The following is a 22,456-nucleotide window of genomic DNA, read 5'->3' on the forward strand; positions in this document are numbered from 1 at the left end:
TCCCAGGGAACTTGGAGCAGCAAGCAGAGGAGAAGCTGCCCCAGGCCTGGGAGGTCACAGCCAAGTGCAACAGAACCTGCCCAGGAAAATAACCCAGGAGGCACCTCAGGGTGCCAGACCCTCCCTGGCAGGAGTTCCCAGTTCTCCTGCATCCCTTCCTTTGCCACCTCTCTGTTTTTGCTGTGATACTGGGACAGGAATCAGGAGCATGGGAATGAGAGCAGATTCCAGAGAGCCCAAAAGCAGGAGGCTGGGAATGAGATGCAGAGCACAGCTCACCTGCCTCTATCCAGCTGAAGTTGGATTAGAAGAGGGGAGTGACTGACTGCAGGAGCTCCCAGGGCTCAGGAGCAGTGACCACACCTGGTACCACTGCTCTGAAATTCAGTTTACTTACAGACCAGGTGAGGATTCCAGAGAAAAAGGATTCACCTCACCCACTGAACCTGGCTGCAGGGGCTGGAACCAAGTCCTCAGAATAAAACAAACTCAGCATCTCCAGGTTAAGATTGCAGAACTTCCTATCAGACTTACTACACTGAGATCAGACTCAACAGGATACTGCTGCTTGTTACCAACTGATGCAAATAATAAAAACAACATCTGAAATTAAAAAAAAGTTTATTTGAAGGTTTGTAAAACAGCTCTGTGAAAGACAAACATTTCCAAGACACTATGATATAATAACACATTTGCTATTGTTAGAATATTAAAAAAAAAAAGTCACAGTCCTTCAACTACCTAACCAAAAGCATCCACCTGTGGACCAAACGTTTTACTTCCAACACCAAGAAAGTAAATGGGTTTAAAAGTCAGACTAATCCATAGCACCAGCACTGGGTGATCACAAACCTCAGCCTGAGAGTCTGCATTTGTGGTTACTACACAGTAAAGCAGCTTAGAGAGACAAATTCAATGTCAGAGACCCACGAGCACTGAAGAGTTGATACAATGAGAAAGCATAATGAATTCTTTTCCCATCCCACTGATGATGAGGAGCAAGCCAGAAACACCAGAGAGTTCCCAGGAGACTCCAAAGCTTCTGTTTCGGGACAAGGAACCCTCCAGAACTTACCAGTTCTGTCTGAAAACACACAACTTTATTCACTTTATGTCTACATCATCTGTGCAATAGAGACATGTGCAAGAGAAAGGTGAAGAACAAGGTGTAGAAGGAGAGGATGAGAGGGATGCAACCACCACCTCCTGGCACAGCACTACACTGCCTTCCGATGGTATTCCGGAGGGGCCACCTCGTAGTCACTGGCACTGAACAGGGCAGAGGAATTCTTTGCTAAGTACCTGGGAAAATTCATGAAAAGATTAAATGACCCTCTTGCCTCGAGTCTGCTGTTTCCAGCCACACACTGAACCATTAAACACCATTTCAGGGGTGCAAATCTAACGTACACCTGTTACCCACTGAGCTGGGGAAAGCAGCTGAAGATTTAACAGTTCATGGGGAAAAAGATAAAAAATTCCAAACAAGTTGCCCAGCAACTCCAGCTCTGAGTGAGCTCAGGGAGGTTCAGATTAACAGGGTGAAGCAGCTGACACTTGGGGTTCAGTCAGGGGCTCAGCCCATTTCTGGAAGTTCTGGAACTGAAGCAGGTGAATGAGTGGCAGCAAAAGGAGCAATGGGCACCTCAGTGCCAGAGCAGCAGAGCAGAATTATCTGCCATTATTTATTGGCCATTATTTATTGGCCATCCAATGGATTCAGGGCTTCCCATTCCTCTCTCCATCTGGAAGCTCTTCAGCACTTGCCTTTTGCCTTTGACTGACTCAAAACCAGATCTAACTCCAGACTCCAGTCCCAGGAAAGTCTGCTCTGGAAATCTGATGATTTCTGGGTTTAGCTCCCTTACATTAGCTGCCCTTAGCTGCCTTACATTTGCTTTTGTTCATTTTTCTTATGTTTGCTTGGAGGGTTTTCCTTCAACTTCCAATACCTTTCCCCAAATACCAGCAGTAACAGCTGATCTTTACCTGCAGGAGAGCTTAGTGCAATAACCACACCAATTATGTACAAATCAGTGTTTCCAAACACAGGTAGATCACTGAAGCCTTGCATGAAAACACACAGAACATCTTTTCTGTGTGACAACCAGTTTGGGATGTTTATGGCTGTCCTAAGAGCTAAACAGGAAACTCTGCTGTAGGTTTTACAGTCTCCCACTCAGGAACATTTACAGGTGGATGAAGCATCAAATGACTCAACAGCTCCTTACAGCAGCAAGGAAATGCCATGTCTGCTTTATTATTATTTTATAAACACATCTGGCACTGAAGTCCTGTATTATTTAGGTTTTCATTCTACAAGTGACATGTCTACAGCAGCACTGCAGCTACAATGCCAGTGTGTGCCAGGAACAACATCAGGAGGGTTCATCAGGTTTTAACATTTGCTCTTGGTTGAGTAACTGTTGTGTAACTTGAGAGTTTGCTCTAATTGTAATCTGCTTTTTATAGCAGCTACAAATCCCTGCTCCACCATTTATTTTGAAACCAGTAGCAGACTGGGGCATTTTAAAGTGCAGACTGCTAGGTACATAAACACTGCTTTAACCAGCAATACCCTCAGGATAACTGGAGGGATTACAGCCAGCCTGACTCGTGTTACTTCTGAGCAGAGCTCCAGAAAACTTCACTGCAGTCTGCAGTGAACATACCACACACAGGCTGAAGATATTTATATATATATATATATATCTCATGTATGTTATTTAACAATTTCTCACTGAAAATAGCCCGTGCCTGGTGACTTTTCTTACTGACAGACTTTAAAAATACTTACTTTAAGAAGTCATGCAAATAGTTTAACAGCAAAGCCAGACTCTTCTCATCCAGAGGAGTGTAAGCCAGCATGGCTCCAATACGCACTGTGCCAAAAGAAGCAGCAATTGTTGGTGACAAACAGCAGGTCCCAGAGTGTCCCAGCACAGCCTGGAGCCTGGCTCTGGTGTAGGAAAGCAGCCCAGGAATATTTCTAGATAGACAAAGCTCACCTAAAATAACCAGATTGTTGGAAATCCATTTCCCTTCCAAATCCCTGAGTGGCTGAGGACATTTTAGGTGCACAGAGTAAGGAAGGAATGAAACCACAGGTTTCACAGCTGCTTGTCAGGTATCTGCAGCTGACAGCCACTGAGGCTCAAGAGAGGAAAAGGAAGCACTTGAGCCCCTCTGCCAGCTTTTCTTCCACCTCTGGAGATGATACTCACCAAATAACCTCAGGAGGTGTGGGGCACCATAGACTTGAGACATTGGAGCATCGGGGTGGTCTGCTAAAATTTCAGCATACTGGGGCCTCTCAAACTTGTAGAGCAGTTGAGTTCCCAGCATGACATTGAAGTATTCTTTGATTCCAGCCACAACTTCATTGACTGCATACTCCCTGGCAAAGAGAGGAACACTGTGACTCCTGTTGTGTTGGCTGCAGGGATGCAAGCTGAGAGCTGGCTTGGGGAGACCATCAACATCATTCTCTTCTGCAAGCCTTCAGATTTTTCAAGGAAAGTTGTCTGGAGACCTTAAAATATACAGCCATGGGGATGAGGCATTGCAAGACCCTAAAAATAAACTGCTCTGAACTCAGGCCAGCCAGGAAAAGCCTTGCCTTTACTCACCCACTCAGACATTAACTCAGAGCAGTCCTTTCAGAGCAACAGGAGGTATTTCTAGGGACACCCACCAGCTCCTGTGCTTTCAACCCAAGTTAATCCCAGTTCACACCAGTTTAAAAGCACAAAATCACTTTCAGTAACCAGGCTGAGCTGCTTAGCAGGAGGGGACAGCACCCAACACTCCAGCAAATTGGCCCTTCCTAACTCAGCCTCTCAACCCCCAACTTCTGCAGCCTCCAGCTTCACAACTCACTGAAGAGGAACCATGGAGGAGGGAGCAGTGACACTGCCCTCCTGAGAAGCACAACCCTCACTCCACCCTGCAAACAAATGCAGGACAGACATCAGGACAATGACAAAGGAATGTTAAAACACCCTGACAGGCAGCAAGATGCTTCCTCTTCAATTGGATACAGCAACTCCACGTTTCTAGTTTCCCTTTACAACAGGGAAGCTTTGTCCTAGAGCAAACACCCCTTGTTTGCTGTCAGGGCAATTACAAATAAGAATCTTCAAAGCTGTCACAACAAGGCAATCAGCTCTGCCCATCTCATTCTTTCAGAAGTCATCATCCTCTACCTCCCTGTCCCTCACCCCTCTACCTCCCTCAGAGGGTCCACCCACACAGTAACACTTTGCTCATCTCCCAAGCACCTTTTTATAGTTTGTTCAGCTTGTACCTACCAAGTGCCAATGAATTTATTTGCCCAAGGTAGGAAGCCTGAGCTAGAATGGAAAACTATTTACATGGCTTCTCTCAGCTCCTTCAGGGCAAGGCTCAGGGAAGGGGGGAGGAACAGAAATAGCACTCAGAGAACAGAAGTGCCTTTTGGAATTACCTCCTCAGAGATTTCCAAACTCCTTGAACTCCTTGGCTTTAGAGCATGAAGCCTGAAGTAGGGCTGGGCCATGTTTAATCATCTCACTGAGTTTTCCATAGAGTACAAGTCCAATAACAACAGCAGGAGAAGCACTTAGGGTTTGAAATGATCACTACTCACTTGTTATCAGTATTTCCTCGTGATTTTTTGTAGTTTGCATAATCCTCTAAAATGGAGTCAACATTTTTCTTGGCAGGAAGATAGAAGAGCTACACAAGAAGCAAAACCAAGCAAACACAAGTTGTCTGATTTGTGCAGACATTTATATCTCCATGCTAAGATGACATCAGTATACACACTGATACTTGTAGAATAAAATCTATCAGGTTAAGTGGTAAAGGAACACTAAACTGTCACAGTTGTGCACACCCCAAACCCAGTAACACAACTACATTTCCATTTAACACTTGTGCAGCTCCACAACCACCTGAGGAACTGAAGTCACCCCAAGAGCCAAAGGAACACAGCAAAGCACTCACAATTTATTTTTTGTATGTATATACTCACATAATACATTTCACAAGAGAGTTTCATCTTTTGAATGGAAAGCAAAGTTTAATTTAGTGTTTCAGGCAGCTTTCTTTGGATCCAGCCTGGCAGAAGGTAGGAATCACTACCCTAAAAAGCAGCTTCTATCAGAGCTGCAGAACAAGAGCAGACCCTGGCAGACCTTGGCAGTGACAGCCAGAGCAGGCAGGAAGAATGAGGTAAAACACACATCCCATGGGATTTTCCTACAAACCAACTCTCTGCTAACTCAGGACACTGCTCAAAGCACAGCAGCAGGCCAAGCATGCAGTGTTAACACCACACTTCAAGCTTAGTGTTTCCAATCATTTCCCTTTTCAGCTTGATATGACCCAATCTATTCTACACATCTACATGGACAGTCCTACTCACAAGGGACCTTTGGGTAAAATCCAACCAGAATGCAAACTATCAAATAAGCCCCCAGGCTGCTGGCAAATACTGGAGATTTCTCTACACTGCACTTGAAGAGGATCTGGAATTCTAGTGCCAGTCTCCTTGCCTATCCATGGCCAAGTTCTGACAAGTTACCTGCTTTTGCCTCGTGATCAAGTCCCAGTCATCTACCAGCCATGGCTTCAGCTCCTCTGGGATTTTCACCTTTACTTCAACTCTGTTCATAAATGTTTCTTCCTGAAAAAAAAGTAAAGCCACTTTCAAGTAACTAGCCAAGCTAAGAGCCACCCATCCCCATGGTGTATTCCACAACTGAAATACACCACTGGTGAAAAATTACTAAAATAATTCCTGTAGGCTCCACAGGGAGCAAGGAAACAGTTTACATGTTTGAGGCCACTTGAGAATTAGTTTTGCACTTGTGCCATTTCCCAGGACAAACCATTGCTGTCTGCATTTCTGAGAAAGGAAAGAAGTTTGCTGCCAACCCCCTGGGGCAGAACCAGACACATACACTTTCAACTGTTGGATCTACTCGAGCTCTCTTCTTCCTGGGAGGCTGAGGAGTCTCACTGGTACTGCTCCCTTCTCCAATTCCTGGAGCTGGAGAGAAAAAAAGGCATCATGCTGCTTAAGAAACTGGGAAGCCAGTAAGAAAACCCAGTACAAGAATATTTAAAAGCAGGGTTCAAAAGTAAGACTCCAATTTCTCTCAGATCACCTTTTGCACTTGGGGGGTTTTGGGGTTATTTTTGTTTTCTATATTACATATATTCTGCAAATCCCACATTTCTGTGGCAGTTTAAACTGCTGTATTTCCATCACCATCTGAAGATGGAGGTTTCTGTGAGGTTTTACATCAGTATCCAGAGGTTCTTCAGAAGAATTCTTTGCAACCAGCAGCTCAGCTTTGCAGATACCTCGAATCTCCAACTCAATGTCTAAGTTGGACTCATGAAATTATCTCCACAGCTCCACAGCAATATCACTGGGTTGTTAACTTGGATGAGGTCAAAATCTTGACAGATTTGTGTACAAACCAGAGAAGTCTGCATTCCTCCTGACCAAGAGGAAAAGGCATCTGACATCCAAGAGGAACAGCACAAGGTGATAAAGCAAATGCAGACTGTAAGGTTGAATTCCAGCTCAGAGTCCTTCTCTGGGGATACCCATTTATATACAAAATAAAGACATACTTACTTTTCTGTTTGTTCTTTTTTGTTTTCCTGCAAGAAGAACACAAATTATTGCAAACAAAGATAGAAATACTTGAAGAATCCAAAGTAGAAAGCCAGAAAAAGTGTCAGCAAAGTTCAGAACAAGGAGTGGTTGCTCAGTGGCCCAGGGAGTATTTGGATTTAAGCACATGAAAGAAATGTCAGATATGATTTAGCATCCAGTGTTATGATACAAGGTATTTCTTGTAATTTATATAATTCACCTTTTTTTGGGGGGGGGGGAAAATCACTAAGCTTAAATCTACAAAACCCCAGAAGGTGCCAAGAACACCCAAAACCAGCACTGACCCTTGGGCAAGTAACATCTACAGATGTTTCATCTTTCCAAGTGTTCTTGGAAAGCCAAGTAGATTTGTTGGCATTTTATTTCAGGGATCACTCAGAGACAGAACATGGAACAAGGAAATAGGAGTGCTGGAAAGGATCAGATAAATCTCAGTCAATTGAAGCAGCTTCCAGTAAAGTACTGAAAAAACAGTTTTAGCACTGCAGCAAGAGAGGGAAGTTGAAACAACACAATCAGTTATACACCCAAAGCTGCATGGACTGCCAGCAAATCCAGGATCAGCTTTTAGGAGAGATCACAACTGCACTTGCCACTTCCTAGGAAAATCTTGTTGAGTTCTAAGTAGTTCTGTCCCTAATATTACTCTTCCAAATGCTTCTCTCAGCACTTCCTATTTATAATATACAGACTTCACACTTGTCTAAAGTCTCCATCCTTAGCCCTTATTTTTATTCCCAATGAAGAGCTGTACTTCCAAAAATTTTAAAGACACCTGAAATGCACTGCACACGTGTAAACATGCAGATAGGTCAAGAGCAGCAATGAGGAAACTGAACTGTCCTAACAAGGATCTTTATTATCTGAACTTTGTACACTTACTAAACATTTTCAGAAGATTCTCACTCAGAGCACTCCTAGCTGGGTTTCCATTTTCTCACTATTAAACAGGAGCCTCTCAAAAGAACTACTGAGTGTGTGGATAAAACTCTTCACCAGCCCAAGATTATTTCCTCAGAAAGTCACCACTACCTCAAGTGACTCTTGTATTCAGGCTCTGAACTGGGTTTATCTGGGTCAGGAAGTAGGCAGGGTTTCTAGGAAGGTCTGGAGAGAGGCAGATTAAAGCTTCTTCAAACTTCAAGTCACAAACAAGCATTAAACTGTGGGCAGAATAAAGATCATTTCTCCAGGAAAAAGGACCAATTGCCAATAAGTCACTGATAATGGACTTGGGAAAATCTTCTCTTCCAGACTTAGAGTAAACAAGGAGGATCAGGGAGTACTTTCCAGAACTAAAAATCCCAAGATAAAAATGCCAAGCATTAGTCTAGAGGCAGAATCTTAAACTGGAGCAGACAGGCAATAAAATCCTTCAAGAACTACTGCAAATAAGCCAGCATCCCACATCTATGTTGCTCTGGATGATTCTGGCAGAAACCACTCTAAGCAGCTACTTGTGCTCTCCCACCTCATTTCTTACATCCTGATTCTCTGTATTTCAAGCCATACACCTCTGTTTCAAGTCAGAGCAGCCATCTGTTTGCAAAGGCTAAAAGAGAAATCTGTGTCAGGGAAGAGAGAAAGCTGAGGTCAGAGGCAGAACATGAGCACTGGGCAGAGTTCTGAAAGCCTGTGCAGCAGACTGGCTGGAATTCCACTCTTCACCCAGTGAAGGCAGCTGTGGAGGTGAAGTGCTGCTGCTGGGTTATTTCAGCAAAACAAGAACATGCAGCTAGAACAAGAACATTCAAGCATTGGGGATCAAAACGACCAAATTAGAAACCCAAAAATAAACTCCTGACACAACCATCTGCACTTGTGGAGAAAGAAGATCATCAGTAGGAAACATGAGAGCTCACTGAAGAGGTGACAGTAAAATGCTGCATTTCAAGGGTGCAGACCCAGGAGGAAAAGCAGCAGCCCTGCCCCAGGAGCAGAGTCCTGGAATTCCAGCCCAGGACTGTGTTCACCAGCAAGTGGTGAGACTGCACAGAGGAGACAACCACATACTGAAAGGCTGCACGTCCCCTTCCCACAGGTGCTCATCAGAAGGAAGATAACCAAGTGTTTGTCACAGAACCTTGGGCACCAGCTCAAGCAGCCAGAAGGCTGCATTAAAGAGCCAGGGTTAATGCTCAGAGCTCTCAAGTGCTGTGTCTGCTGGGACAGGTCTAAGAAACCCTCAGTGGAAAAGAATAGCTCAGAAGAGACAATTCAACACAAATGCCATGATGAAAAAAAGGGGCAGGAATAAGATGGAAAGTGTGGTAGTGGTACCACTGGTGATAAAAGGGGAAGCTTGAAGAACTAACACATTTTCCTTCAGAGAGATGTAAAAGGCAAAAAAAAAAATCCCAAAGCAGCAGACACTGCAAGGCAGGAGTCATCCTCCTTGCTCCCCTCCTCAGCAGGGTACTGAACTGAAATGGGAACACACTGCCTCAGGATGGGGGTGCCCAAAGGCTTCAGAAGTTTGGATAAACAGAAGACAGAGCTCCCAAGGGTGATTAAACCCATCCCATGGGCAGAGCCTCCAGCTCTAGAGTCCCTTAATTACAGACTGCCAGGAACAAAAAGGGTATTTGGGGGGAAAGCATCATTCTAGACTTGTCTCACTTGTTTGTCCCTAAACACATGTTACTGGTGACCACCAGACAGCAGGAGAGGTTGGAAGATCCCTGGCTGGAGCTGGTGTAACCACAGCCCAGACAGGAGACGTGTAGGCAGTGTTCACATGCTGCCTGGCATTGAGAGGACTTGAAGTAGCTGGTGAGAGCTCCTGGATGGACCAAAGATAGCAGAGATGCCACAAGGAGCACATGCTTTTGAGTAATGTGTTCAGATTAAGAACAAGCCTTCTATGAGCAGAAAAAAATCCCAAACTGAGGTACTGTTTTGGGAGCATCTCTGTTGAGGCTGCACACATCTCACTTAAACCCAGATGTTGTTCTCAAGTGTTACTCAGTGCCATATCTTCCCTCCAGAACACTCTCAGCTGCCCTTCCTGTTTTCCAAGCACCCATTAAGTCCAATTTTTTACTGCATTTTTGAAAGTTGTAACATTAGGCCCATCAAGGGTAGCATCAACTCTTACAAGTTGGAATTCAGCAGACTCAAACAGTCTGGAGAAGTGTCTGCAGGCTTGTATTCCATTTCTGGCAGCCTGCTATAGCCACACAGAATTATTTTTTACATTGGATTCTAGTTAGGTGGGTAATTATTTTAAAAACTAACAAAACCTGCATTTCACACACATTTCTGTTTGAGGAAATACTGCTTACAAACACCCCCAAAAGCCCTTGGGGCCAGTTGCTGCAGTTCACAGAAACAATTACTCTGAACAACCTCAAGGCAGTGATAAGAAGACAGCACATTCAAACCTGACATTTCTGACACCACGACAGCAGCCTCACTCCCAGGGCTGACAGAGGACAGTGCAGTTTGCTCCCAGTTTCCATGGGAGCAGAACTCAGCATGCAGACCAACTGCAACCTTCTAGAACCAGCCAGTTTCACAAGTCTGAAGCCAATTCTCCCCCACTTTTTGGGTGCACTGAGTGCATTTGGCTGCCCCTGCCCCAGCTGAGCAGGGGGTGGCTTTAAACACACCCAGACCAAAGCAGCAGCTGCAGTACTGAGCTGCCCCCAGAGCTCAGAGCATTCCAAGTGAGGACTTTAAGAGTCTCTCCAATAAACCTATGGAACATCTGGATCTCAGGATGAAAATCCTGGTTTGACAATCCATCCTTAACTCACCGCGTCGATATTGTAGGGGTCTCCAAACAGCAAACAGTATGGGCTCCATCTCGTCTGAAAAATCTAGGCACAATGGGGCTTGAGTTAAGGAGAGAATGTCAGACCTAGTGCTTAACCTTCAAGAGAATCTATTTGAGATTCAAAAATTCACCTCTAGAGCAGCATATTAACAGCCTTTTCCTGAGCATTCCTGGAGGAGTCAGTGCTGCTGAGATTGCTGTTTCCTCCCCGTTATGATTTGGCTCTCTGAGGAATCAGTTCCAAAACAGGAATTACCTTTCCCTGGGCTCAGTCCTCCAAGAATGCTACAAAAGGTAAATTTTGAGGCTCAAATAGGCTGACAGTGTTACCCCTTTAGAACAGTTGCACCACCAGTTTCTCCCCCTCCCCACCATCAATATTTTAGGTATCTGCAACGACCTCAGATTCACACCAGAGAACAATCCCAAAGTTGGTTCTTTTGGAGCTGTATTTTGGGGTTTGTCAGCAGCCATCGTGCCTTTAACCATAAGCAGGGTGTGAGAAGCAGTAGCTGGATCAATAATACATCAGTAACACAACCCTGCAGCACTGCCAGGGTAAACCAAAGTGTTTCCTCTCCCTGAGCCTCCAAACAGGGAAGAAAAATAGGGAGACTTTGTTGAAAGGCACACAGGTCTGATTCAGCAGGATACTGAATAACAGCCAGAGACTAGGAGCAAGATCAGGGCAACAACTGAGTGGGAATTCACAGTGCAAGACTGCAGTTCTCATGCCAATACTCCTCCTCCCTCCCCTTTACAGCTCTTACAATCCACCATCAAGGAGTTAATTATTTTTAATCAACACAAAACAAATTGCAGAGGATGAGGTCACTGTCTCCTTTTGCTCTGCTGGAAACAACCACCCATTAGCCACAGTGGGGACTGGAAAAGGCAAAGTCATCTCTTACCCCACCTGGTTCCAAGCAGAGAGCAGGGACAGACCTGGTGACATCTTTTCCAGCTTTAAGAGCTCCACAGGGGCTTAAGAGGAAATTGGTTTTGCTGTGTGGATCTCCCTTGGATGCAACATTATTGGGTGTGGTTGAGCAGCCAACCTTGATTTCAGGTGCAGGTTCACCTTTAGCATTTACTCACCCAGAGAGAGCAACTCATGCCCCTGCAATCAGACTGAACTCTCAGGGTGACTAAAGCTGACAGCATGGGGAGCCTAACCCTGAAGTTACCACTGGGATGCTCCCCATAATCCTAATTGCAGACACTTCAATTGAGTCACACATGACATTACTCCTGCTCCCAGTGACTAGAGTGCAAGGTGACCTGGGTACAACAACCCCTGGAGCAGCCAAACTGGTGATGCTCATAATTTAGATCTGGTTTATTTAGATTTTAATGACATTCATTAGGAACTGGCTAAACAGATGTTTGGTTTGGGTTGTTTTGGTCCCCAAAAGATGACAGAGAGGTGACTGTGTCCCTGTCAGAGGTCTCACCTGAGCTGATGGGGCACCCAGAGCACCCCAGGACCCAGAGCATCACACACAAGGGAGTCAGTGCACAGCACTGTGCCCAGATCCATCAGAACCCCATTCCAGAGGTCAGGAGCCAATTCACAGCCTTGGCTGGGCTTTCACTAATCCCCAAATGGAATCTGAATTCAGGATCTAGAGCAAAAAAATTAACTGTACCCATCAGCACTGCCCTTCTCAAATCAGTAACTGTTCCTTGATAAAGCTGGCCCTAAATGAGACAGGAAGCCTGAGGCTGCTGCCAAATGCTCTCAGCAGGAATTGATGTCATTTCAGGAGATTCCTCATGAAAACCAGAATCAGAAATGAAGTTAGGAGTTTGAAACATCTCATTAGTCACAGCCATCTTTATAATTAACTGAGGTCCCACCCCAAACAGAAGAGTTTCATGGCACATGAGGAAAGCAGGAGAGCTGCTGACTGAATGAGAACCTGATCATGAAAACACACCAGCATATACCAGCCTACTCTGAAAAATAAAAAGGATGGAATGCAAGAAACCTGACAGTTACATCCAGACATCATTTTTCTAATAAATGCCTGAGCTTGCTTCTGGTCTCTTTAAGATGCAAAACCACTTTTAAACAGCCTACAGGCTCCATTTTGTCAAAAACAGCAAAACAAAGGCTCCCTAAATGCAGTTTTAACACTTGTGCACACAGAAAGCAAGGCACTTTAAGGATTTTGTTCAGAAGTGCTTCCACAGCTTCCCAGGAGTGTAAAATTCCCTATACAGAAACTGCCTTCACCAGGATACCAGAGCCTTAAGGGGACTCACCACTTTCTGAGTGTCAGTTCACTAATGTAAGAGCAATAAAGTGCCACAAAAGCAGAGAGTGTCACTGCCTGCTTGGTACCTGGACCCAGGACTGACCAATGCACAGTCCCAGAAGGCAGATTAATAACAAAGGCCTTGTGGAATCACAAAAGTGAAACGTGGCTGTTATGTCAGCAGTAATGCAGTTTAGGCTGGAGAACCCTGCTAAGATAAATACTATTTAGAGGTCAATAGTAACACTGACAAGCAGAAGTTTGGGAGGTTTTGGGGATGGGGTGTTGTGGTGTTCTGGGTGGTTTTCAATTAAAAAAAGAAAAACCAACAAGACAGCTTCTTACACTTCAACATTTTTCTGCTGCAGACCAGAAGTCTTCTTGCCTGGAGCAGCACCTCTCATCTTCCCCTCTGCATACTGTTCCCTTAAAAGAGTAAAGTTGTAAATATGACTTTGATGGAAAAAGAAGCTTATTTTCCCCTCAAAGGTTATGCAAAGCATTTAGGGAATGGCTGGTAAATGGCTCTGTGAATTAGTACATGTCATGTGCAGGAAAACATTCACCTCAGTATGGAAAAGACTTAGGCTGCTGCATACAACCCTGAGCAGCAGCAACATCCACTTCCTCCCCCTCCCATCCCTCTTATTCTGCATCCCATGAGAGCAGCACATTGCTTCTGAAACGTATAAACCAGACTCTTGATAAAAAGTATTAATGCAAAATCAGCATTAATGAAAATCAAACTATCTGTAGGCACCCTGAGGCTGCCTGTGAAGATCCCTACCACCTAACAACACGTTTTAGGGCCAGAGCATGTTTGAAGGGTTGGTTTTTAGGCACCTAATTGCCACACTGCAGAATGGACTTGCTGTCAGGCTGCCTCTCCCTTTCATCAGCCTTAAAATCTAAAGTCATCATTTTAAAACTAAGTATCAGCATCCTCTTTACCAAGCTGGAACAACCCTGTGAGCCAAAGCATCTCAAGGATAAGTGAGCATGGGAAGGCCTCTTAAATGCTTTTTCTTCCCTCCTCCCCCCCAAATTCACCAACTTCCCTTAGATTGAAACTGAAAAAAAAAAAAAAAATTCCCACTAAGGACTTGTAACAAAAATACTTACTGATTGGCCTTCTGAAGTTCTTTTTGTTTCTGCAAATTGGTGTCCACGTATTTGAGCACTCTGCTTTCTGGAACCCATTCATCCCAGCTGAAAAAATAAAGAAAATAAAATCATAAGGTCATTCAAAATCATCCCATAATTGCATTCTCCATGCAACAGTCAATTAAAAGCTGCACAAAACTTGAGACTGAACTCCACTTTGGTGTCAGGTCTTGCACTGTCTCAGCTCAAAGTATAAATTATCAAATGCATTTCCCACTGACTGGAGCTGTAACAATTTCTCTAGGGAAGTAGAACCCTAAGTCATCTCCAAAGAGTTTCCCCAACTTGACAATTCAGGGGGAAGGGACTGTCTTTAATTTAAAAGCAACATCTCAGGAAAAAAAAATTCTACTCTTGCTAAATGATGGGACACCTGTAGCCATAACTATAGAATGAAGCAAGTTTCCTTTACTTGTTCCAATATTTTATAGGTTAAATTCAGCAGTAAGATCTTACTGTAAGAAGAGCAGCTCTGATTTCTGTCTGTGAAGGAAACCAAGATGGCATGAATGTTTGCAGAATCTGAAGTGAATGATTTAAGAGAAGAGGTGTTGGGGAAATGGCCAATAAGAGCAAGAACTCCACTTTGACAGAGTGGATAATCTGAGTAATCTGACAAGTTATTTATTTCAAATAAAACACATTAAAAGTGGCCAAATGATTCTAAAGCAGGTAATCTACAAGAGTCCTGTGGCATTTTTGTTTCATAGAAACAGTCTTGGTAGATGAAGGTGGCCAAACCAATCCTGTCTGTAAGTATCTTAAGCCAAGCATCCAGGAAGCCAGAGAGGCACAGCTCCTGCTGGACATGTTCTAAAACTCTGTTTTTAAGATAATTCTTTGGTCAGATATCAGGTCACTTATCTCAGTCCTGTCTGTACAGCTGCAAGAGACCTCCCAAAGCAGTGCTGTGGAACTGTGAGGTGAATTATGCTGGATGAGGAAGAAACTTTCAGTATCCTAACTGTTGATATTTGGAAAAAACCAAAGCAAAACAAACCACCTAGTCAAGCAATTAACAAGGAACAAAGGGCTGTAATTACAGAACATCAAAATTCAGGAGTAACACTGCCCCACTTGTCCAGGTCTTGCAGCAATGCCAGTTCTGATGTCATTAACTGGAAGCCTGGAGGCCCAAAGTCCTCAAACAGCACAGGCAAGAGAAGCAGGAGTCCCAACATCACTCACAGCACCCTTCAGCAGAGGTAACAAGGAGAGGAAGTGCCAGCTGAATGCTGCCTCAGAACGTACAGCAGCCACTTGAAGAGCCAAGCTTGGTCCCTCCAGCTGTGTTCCCAAGGGAGAGGGAGCAGAGGTGTCCTGCTGGCAGGGAGGAGGTGCAGAGGTGCCAAAAATGTTACAGATTAAAAGAGGTTTTAGTCACATCAGTGACACCAAGACAGAGTGACAAGAGTCTTCACCTTAGAGTCTGCAGCACTGAAATGAAACAAAACCCAGCAAAACAGGGAAAAAGTGCTCTCTGGAAGACTTATGGAGTTGAAGCTTTTAATGGCTTTGAAAACAGTTCCCCTTCTCCTAAATCCCAAACTTAGTGGCAGGACACCACTCAAATGAAAGAAAAAAAAAAGGCAATAAATGCAATAATGTCACCAAAGTATTCACCTTGAATGGGCTGAACATTCATTTCATGGAGACAGCTTTATTCTTCAGGAATCTCTCACCTAGAACCCTACCATTTTTTCAGAGTGGAAAAGCATCCAGTTTTACCTTGGCATGAGGCAGGAGCTGGAACAGAGGCCAGACCTGCTCCTGGGAAGGACTAAACCAGCCAGCCAGCCTCCCCCCTCCTGCCTGCAGCCTCACTCAGACATGTTTCTCCACAGCTTTGCTGCCAGAAGCACTCTAAAAGTGAAGTACACTTTTTTATTTGAGTAGAGGTTTGCTCCACCTCAGTAGGGGTTGCCTCTCCTACCAACCTGTAACAAGGAAGTTTTTGTCCTCAGGTATTTCTGCCAGGGAGAAATTACAGTAACCATTTTCAAACCTGAACAAACAGAACACTATAAAGCATTCCCATTACTCTGCTGACACCCCAAGCCAGTTTGTCTAACACAGCCAAAGCTCTGAGGGAAATTATTACCTCAATGTTTGCTTTGTGCTCCTGTAAATCAATGGCTGAGGTATAAAAAGCATTTTGGTCCATGTCAGAAACAATCTCCCAGCACCATGGACACTGTGGTGCTAATAATCCCTCTCAAACTGACAAAGCCTGCATTCTCCTGTGCAGGAAAATGAAATCCTGCTTTTGGTTTATTCAATACTTACTTTTTATTCCAACCACTGTAATGGATGAAGTATTTCACTTGCTTGTCCTTTATGGCAACCTTTACACACTGCAACAGAGAGGAAAGGGCAGTCAGTGCCAGTGGGAGCAGAGCCCCAAGGGAATTCTGCTGTGTTAGTTTCAGAGTTTAAACATGCAGAGATCTCCATGCAAGCAACTGGGACACTGGCAGCTATTTCACAGCAGGAAGGGAGTTCTCTAACCCAAGTTACTGCCTAGGTACAGCTTTGGAAGGGCCAGGCAAAGAAGTGACTCTGCTCAGCTATCCACAGGGACACCTTGAGCCAGGAGCAGGACCAGGAGCCCCTGAGGATGACTTAGCAGAGCCCAGAAGCAGGGACTTCACTACCCCCAGGTTAGCCAAAGCCATTCACTAGAGAGCTCGTTCACATGCAGGCCCCTACCTCACAGACAGGTAAGCTGGCTGAAGTAGAGGAGTCTTCAAAAGTAAAATAAATAATAAGGATCTCTACAGCCACAGAGAGAGCATTATATTCAGTAGAAAGAGTTGCAGTAAGGGCCTTTTCTAGGTTAAGAAATTATACATCAGGTCAATAAAAACAGTTATTTCCATCAAAAGACTGGCCTATGACTACAGAAACTTCCCTAGCTACAGAGATTCAGAGGGGGCTATTAAAAAGGGTACAAATAAACAGCAAGGTCACTCCAACCCCTCAGGAACACCCCTCAGACTCAGAAGCATCCCTCACAAACCCTGCTCTAAAGCTCAGCACAGCCCCACTGCCAGCTGCAAGGCCCTCTGCTCAGCAGGGAAGGTCCTGGAACAACCCCACAGACTGCCAGGTAACAACCCAGCTCCCCCTGCCCCTGCCATGTCAGAGCTCAAGCTACCACAGCTAGGGAAGAGGAAAACACAGCCAGGGACAGGGCTCCTCCTGCAAAGCACAGCCCAGAACCCACCTCCTGCCCTGAGCTTCAGGCTGGATGAGGCACAGCATGCAGGAAGGGGGCAAGGATCCACAAAATGTCACCATTTCACTACAACAGTGACCTAATGAGGGAGGTGCACAGCACACTGAATCACAGAATCTTTCTGAAGTAAAAGCTACCCAGAAAAGTTGTAATTGCTCTCTTCTTTCCCTGCTGATTGGGTTGCACCCAAGCATCACAGGGCAAAACCTTCTACTGTACAACAGCTTCTCAAGACCTTTGCAGCAAATCCTTCCTGCACTCTCTCCAGTTAAAGAAGTCCTTGTCACCAAAGAGAGAGGAACATCACATTTCAGTGCTAATCTCCAAAATGCCACACATGGCACTTAGTCTCACCTAGACTGCCAGATACAGGCAGTGTGCTTAACAAGTGCTGACTTGTTCTGAAGAACATGAAGTATAAAAGAAGACTCAAATATATTTCTGTACCAAAGTACTCTCTTTCCTGCTGGAGAAATCTCTGTCCTATCTTCCCAGCTGGGAGATCCATGCCTCCTGGCACCAAGCTGGCAGAGCCAGTTCCTGCAACACTGATTCCACCTTGGAGTAAAGGAGAAGAGGGGCACAGGATGGAGGAGCACAGCAGCACAGAGCTCTGGGCTGTTTCATTGACCAAGAGTTCAGACTGCTGCTACCAGGAGCTTGTTCCCCCAACACCAGAAGCCTTGATTCCTCTCCTCCACCAGCCCTTGGCCAGGAGACTACACTGAGCACAGGTTCACATGAACCTCTCCTCTGGTTCCACAGCACGGGAGAGAACAAAGCAGCATCACTCCAGTGGAGATGTTTCAGACAAGCCCATCCCCTGTCTGATGTTATTTTATCATTAGAATGACTGTTTCCTGAGAGCATGAGAAGAGGTGCCAGGTACTTCTAGCTGCTTCTCTACCCCCACCCCTAAAGCTGTCCCACCAATTAACATCTACTGCCACTAAAACCTAATGGATTTACATCTCTGATTAAGGTGCAAGAGTGATTTCTGCAGGTCTTCTAACCCAAAAGCCCTTAGTTTCAATTCCAGAACTGGAAGCAGGCAGTCAAACCAGGAGCTCTTCCTCCCATGTAAAAGATGGCATGGCAGTGACATCTGCTTGAGGCCCAGCAGAAAAGCCCCTCTGTGAAGTGCAGGGATTCTCCTCCAGGTCACAGATTTGCAGCAGATGAGGTTAAAAAGCCAGACCTGGGGATGCCACTTCCTTTGTCCCTTCAATGCAGCACTATTTTCTGCTGCATTGTCCCATTTGAAGACCACTGAGTGTACTCAGCCACCTCCAGCTCTGAGGAAGCTCAGCCTGCAGCTGATTTCCTGGCTCATGCATCAACCCCAGCACCAGATCCCTGGGCACAAACCCCTCCCAGTGTTGAGGGGACATGGGGGGGGTCACAACACCACCCAGCTTTTAGTACTTTCCCAGAATAGCTGCACAGTACCACTGGGGTTTGTGATTTTTTTTTCTATAATACAGAGCTCTGGGATTTAAAACTAATTAATTTCAAATATTGTCAGGATTTCCTTTATTTTAATTCCAGTCCTTAATTCTGTCCACTGAGGCACAGCAGGTACACCACTACCATTCCTAATCTTCTTGGGGAGCAGTCAGAACCCTCTGCAGCAGTAAGCAACCACACATACCTTTGCTTCATAAAGGAGAGGTCCATGGAAACAAAGCACTCGTTCACCTGGAAGAAAGTTGCAGACAAACATTTTAGAACATCTGTCATTTCTGTGAAATCCTAAGCATCAAGCACAACACAGATGAAATCCAGCAGCAGCCTAAAAAATAACTCAGAGGCAGTGATCTGAGAAGGATGCTGGTGATTAAGCAGCAAATTCACTCTTGTACAGAAGAAAATCAGGGCTCTGATTATTTAAGGCCATGAAGACTCCCGAGGACCTCTCTGATTCAAGGACAACTGAGCAAACAATTGGCACCCAAATTCGTGTTCTTCCTCACACCCCCAGCCACTGCTGCCTCGTGTGCTGCTGCTGGCACAGAGAGCACCTCAGAGGCACCTTGAGTTTCAGATGCAGGCTCAGTGCAGAGGGATGACTTCAGCATAAGGACCCAAGCAGGTGAAACTGTTTCCCTGCAAGGGCTTCTTTCCTCTCCATGCCATGGCATTTTGATACAGAGCAGGAATTCAGCTTGTCACCAGAGGTGTCACCTTTGCATCTCAGGCTTCTGACACAAAAGTGTCACTGGTGCTCCTGCCTCTTCCTGCAGGAAGCACAGACACCACGTGGAATTTCTAGCTCAATGAAGTCAGGAAGAGGCAGACCCTGACACTGTTTGCCCCTCTCAGCTGTGGGACAGAAGGGTGCCAGTGTGTGCAGCAGCAAGCAGACCTGCTCACTCGGTGGTTTCCAAGCAGGGAGAGATTGTTCTTCAGTCTGTTTCTCTTCCTCACTGGCAAGGTCACCCCGGGTGGTTCTGCTGTGGGAACCTCAGCACCCTTCACACAGGATGCCTGAGTCCAGATGTTTCCTCCTTGGAAGCTGCAGCACCTCACACTTTCAGAGAGAAGCTGTACAACACGCTCCAGGCTGTAGCACACACCCACTTCTTGCCAGGATTTCCAGGAGGTTTGGGATCTGAGAGCTGCCCAGGACACCAGGTGGGTGCTGTACAAACACATCCAGGTTCTTGCTGTGTCCAGAGGGGGCTGGGAGGGATGTGCAGGGAGAGGGCTGCATCCCCAGCAGGAACCCAGCTCTGGATGAGGACAAAGCACCTGGTTTTGCCTGCAGCACAAGGGAGGGTTCACCCACACCACTGCATCATCAAGAGTGGAGACAAGCAGACACAGCCCCTACAACCCCACACTCCAACCTGACACACCCAGGCTCTGATGAGCAGCTTTTTTACTGCTTCCCTCCTCTCCTGACTAGAAAGAACTGTTCATGTTTTAAGATTTCCTCACTCTCCAGTCTGGAGGATCCCAGGCTCCTCATGGAACTGAGACAAGTGTGCACTGTAAAGTCTGTGAACAACAAAAGTGGCAGAAATGGAACTCAGCTGGCAAAATGTTTCCATGTCTCGAGGATGAAAACTGTTCAGAAACGTTCTCACAGAAGTGCCTTTTTTAAAATATAAAAGTACTGAACGTTTCCAAAGACAAAAATGCCATTACTGTCACTGCTAACAAGTAGAAGCCATGTTATTATCCCCACACAACATAACCACTGGAAGTCACACCTCTATTTCAGTTCTTATGCAAGGTCTTTCTAGGTGAGATGCCCACACTTACCCAGGATTTATTTTAAAAACACACACCAGGAATCTCAGTTTTCAGGGAGGTTACAGCAAAAACAGAACCACCCTACCAAGCTCTTGCTCCTTTCCCAGTGACTGCAGACCTGCCCAAGGCCTCTCCTCTCCCCCATTCTCTCCTCCACTTTCAGCGTTGCAGCAGAGACCACAAACACATTTGTGGGGAAAAAAAAAAAAGCACATGTTTTAACTTCTCTACTAAATTTAGATTACTCATATTCCTACAGCTGTGGACATGCTTTCAGCCTGGAATTCTTAAGTTTCTGTGGTTCACTTGATTTCATATTAATTATTATAACATGACTCACCCATTAAAGCCCTGACTGTTCCTACAGGTTAACAATACCCCTGCTCTGACACGTGGCATGGAATGTTGATGCAGGACTGAACACACCCCAGTGTGAGCAGCCACAAAGCACACACAATTAGAATGCTACGTAAGCTACCCCAGGAGCCAACTCCAGTCATTCTTCTGCAAAAGGTGCTTTTAAAGATAAATCACCACTGTGGGAGAAGTCCAGCTCAGAAGCTACAGCGAGGGACAGGCAGAGAAGAAAGGGTGAAAGAAGCTGTCATTCACCACTGTCCAGGATTTTCAGTCATCCATGTCAGTACCAACCACAACTATCACCTAAAAACCCAAATGTATGCAAAATGAGTTTCCCAGAACCAGACTGCTAACTCTTATTCACCTAAAAAATAAACCTTGTGCTTTGCTGTAGATATGGATTCCACCACCAGTGCCAGCTGTCATCTGAATACTGCCCTGAGAATTCCTAATGAGCTCCCTTCCAAGGAAGGGTAAATAAATCCTCTTTTTTGCAAAATCAAAAAATAAAAGCCTAACAGACACAGGAGGTTTAAACAGATTTATACAGCCAGTGAATGCCCATGTCTGCAAGAAATGAAGTAGATTTAGAGGAACAGGGAACAGGAAAGCCCCCCATCTTATGGGTAAGAACGATGAGGAACAGGAAGGGAGACAAGAACCCCAGGAATTCATTTTTTCCCACACGTTCTCACGTTGTTAGGGCCGAGCAGTGAAAGCCACAAACCAACCCATGGCCCGTGCTGAGGGCTGACAAGAACCTGAACCCAAACCTGGCAGAGCTCCAGGCCTCCGGGACAGCTTCACCTCAGAGCTCTGCCATTACCCTCTGCCTTGTGACAAAGGAGAGAGCTGGCGGGAGGCAGAGGCTGCCCCCAGCACGGGCCGGCCCAGTTCGGCCCAGTTGGGCCCTGGTGCCGGGGCAGCCTCTCAGGTGTCCCCTCAGAACCCCCCTGTGCAGGTGTCCCCGCACCAGGTCCCTCTGTCCCCCTCCTCCTCCTCCTCACACCCGCACTGACACCGCACAGAACCAGCACCAGGATCATTTTCCCCTCATCCCCCCCCGCCCTTTAAACCGTTCCCTTTGTTCCCTCCCGGCCCGCCCACCCCTCCCCGCACACCCAGGGACACGCACCCGGGGCTCTGCGGTGCGGGGAACCCCCCCTGCCTCACCTGCAGCCCACCCGGGCACCTGGAGCCGCCTCCCCCACCCAGCAGCCCCCTGGAATCCCCGGCCCTCCCTCAGCTCCCGACCAGGCCTCACCGCACCCACCCCGCACCCCTCAGGCCTCTCCTCCGCGTTCCCCCGCTCCTCAGCCCCGCCATCCCCACACCGCCAGCCCGCACACACCCCCCCCCCCCCCCCCCCGGACTCACCCTCCTGGAATTTCGGCTTGGGGTCCTGCTTGGGCGCCATTTATAAGTGACTCTCCCTCCTCCCGCCCCCTCCCCGCGGGGGCCTCACCACCTCCGCCGCATTATGCGCGGTCGGACCCGGCCCCAGCCCCAGCCCCCCCCGCGCCGCGCAGCCGCCCCGGGCCCCGCCGCGCCGCATGCCGGGAGTTGTAGTTCTGTGTGCGGGGAGCGCCCCGCAGCCTGAGCCCCGCTGCGGGACGGGCTGAGATCACAGCACCGTGGAATCAGTTTGCGTGGAAAAGACCTTAAAAAACATCCAGTCCATCCGCTAACCCAGCACTGCCAAAGCCACCGCTGCCCCGTGTCCC

The 22,456-nt window shown here is 46.3% G+C and overlaps 1 protein-coding gene across 3 annotated transcripts; it reads right to left on the bottom strand.

Annotated features, from left to right (window-relative positions):
* Positions 1-604: 604 nt before the first annotated feature.
* On the bottom strand, positions 605-22,249 carry MORF4L1 (mortality factor 4 like 1). Of its 3 annotated transcripts, XM_030457083.1 has the most exons (13): positions 22,110-22,249; positions 18,766-18,812; positions 16,163-16,230; positions 13,835-13,921; positions 13,058-13,138; positions 10,432-10,494; positions 6,632-6,657; positions 5,946-6,034; positions 5,567-5,668; positions 4,628-4,716; positions 3,225-3,397; positions 2,798-2,882; positions 605-1,302 (listed from the first exon to the last, which is right to left on the bottom strand). In XM_030457083.1, the coding sequence occupies exons 1-13, from the start codon at positions 22,147-22,149 to the stop codon at positions 1,218-1,220; spliced, it is 1,035 nt and encodes a 344-aa protein (XP_030312943.1). In that variant the 5' UTR covers positions 22,150-22,249; the 3' UTR covers positions 605-1,217. The 3 variants fall into 3 exon arrangements, with proteins under 3 accessions (XP_030312943.1, XP_030312945.1, XP_030312944.1); XM_030457085.1 differs by lacking the exon at positions 13,058-13,138 and having other exon boundaries at positions 22,110-22,229; XM_030457084.1 differs by lacking the exon at positions 10,432-10,494 and having other exon boundaries at positions 22,110-22,229.
* Positions 22,250-22,456: the final 207 nt, after the last annotated feature.

Source organism: Calypte anna, chromosome 10 (assembly GCF_003957555.1).
Source record: "Calypte anna isolate BGI_N300 chromosome 10, bCalAnn1_v1.p, whole genome shotgun sequence".
Lineage (NCBI taxonomy): Eukaryota > Metazoa > Chordata > Aves > Apodiformes > Trochilidae > Calypte > Calypte anna.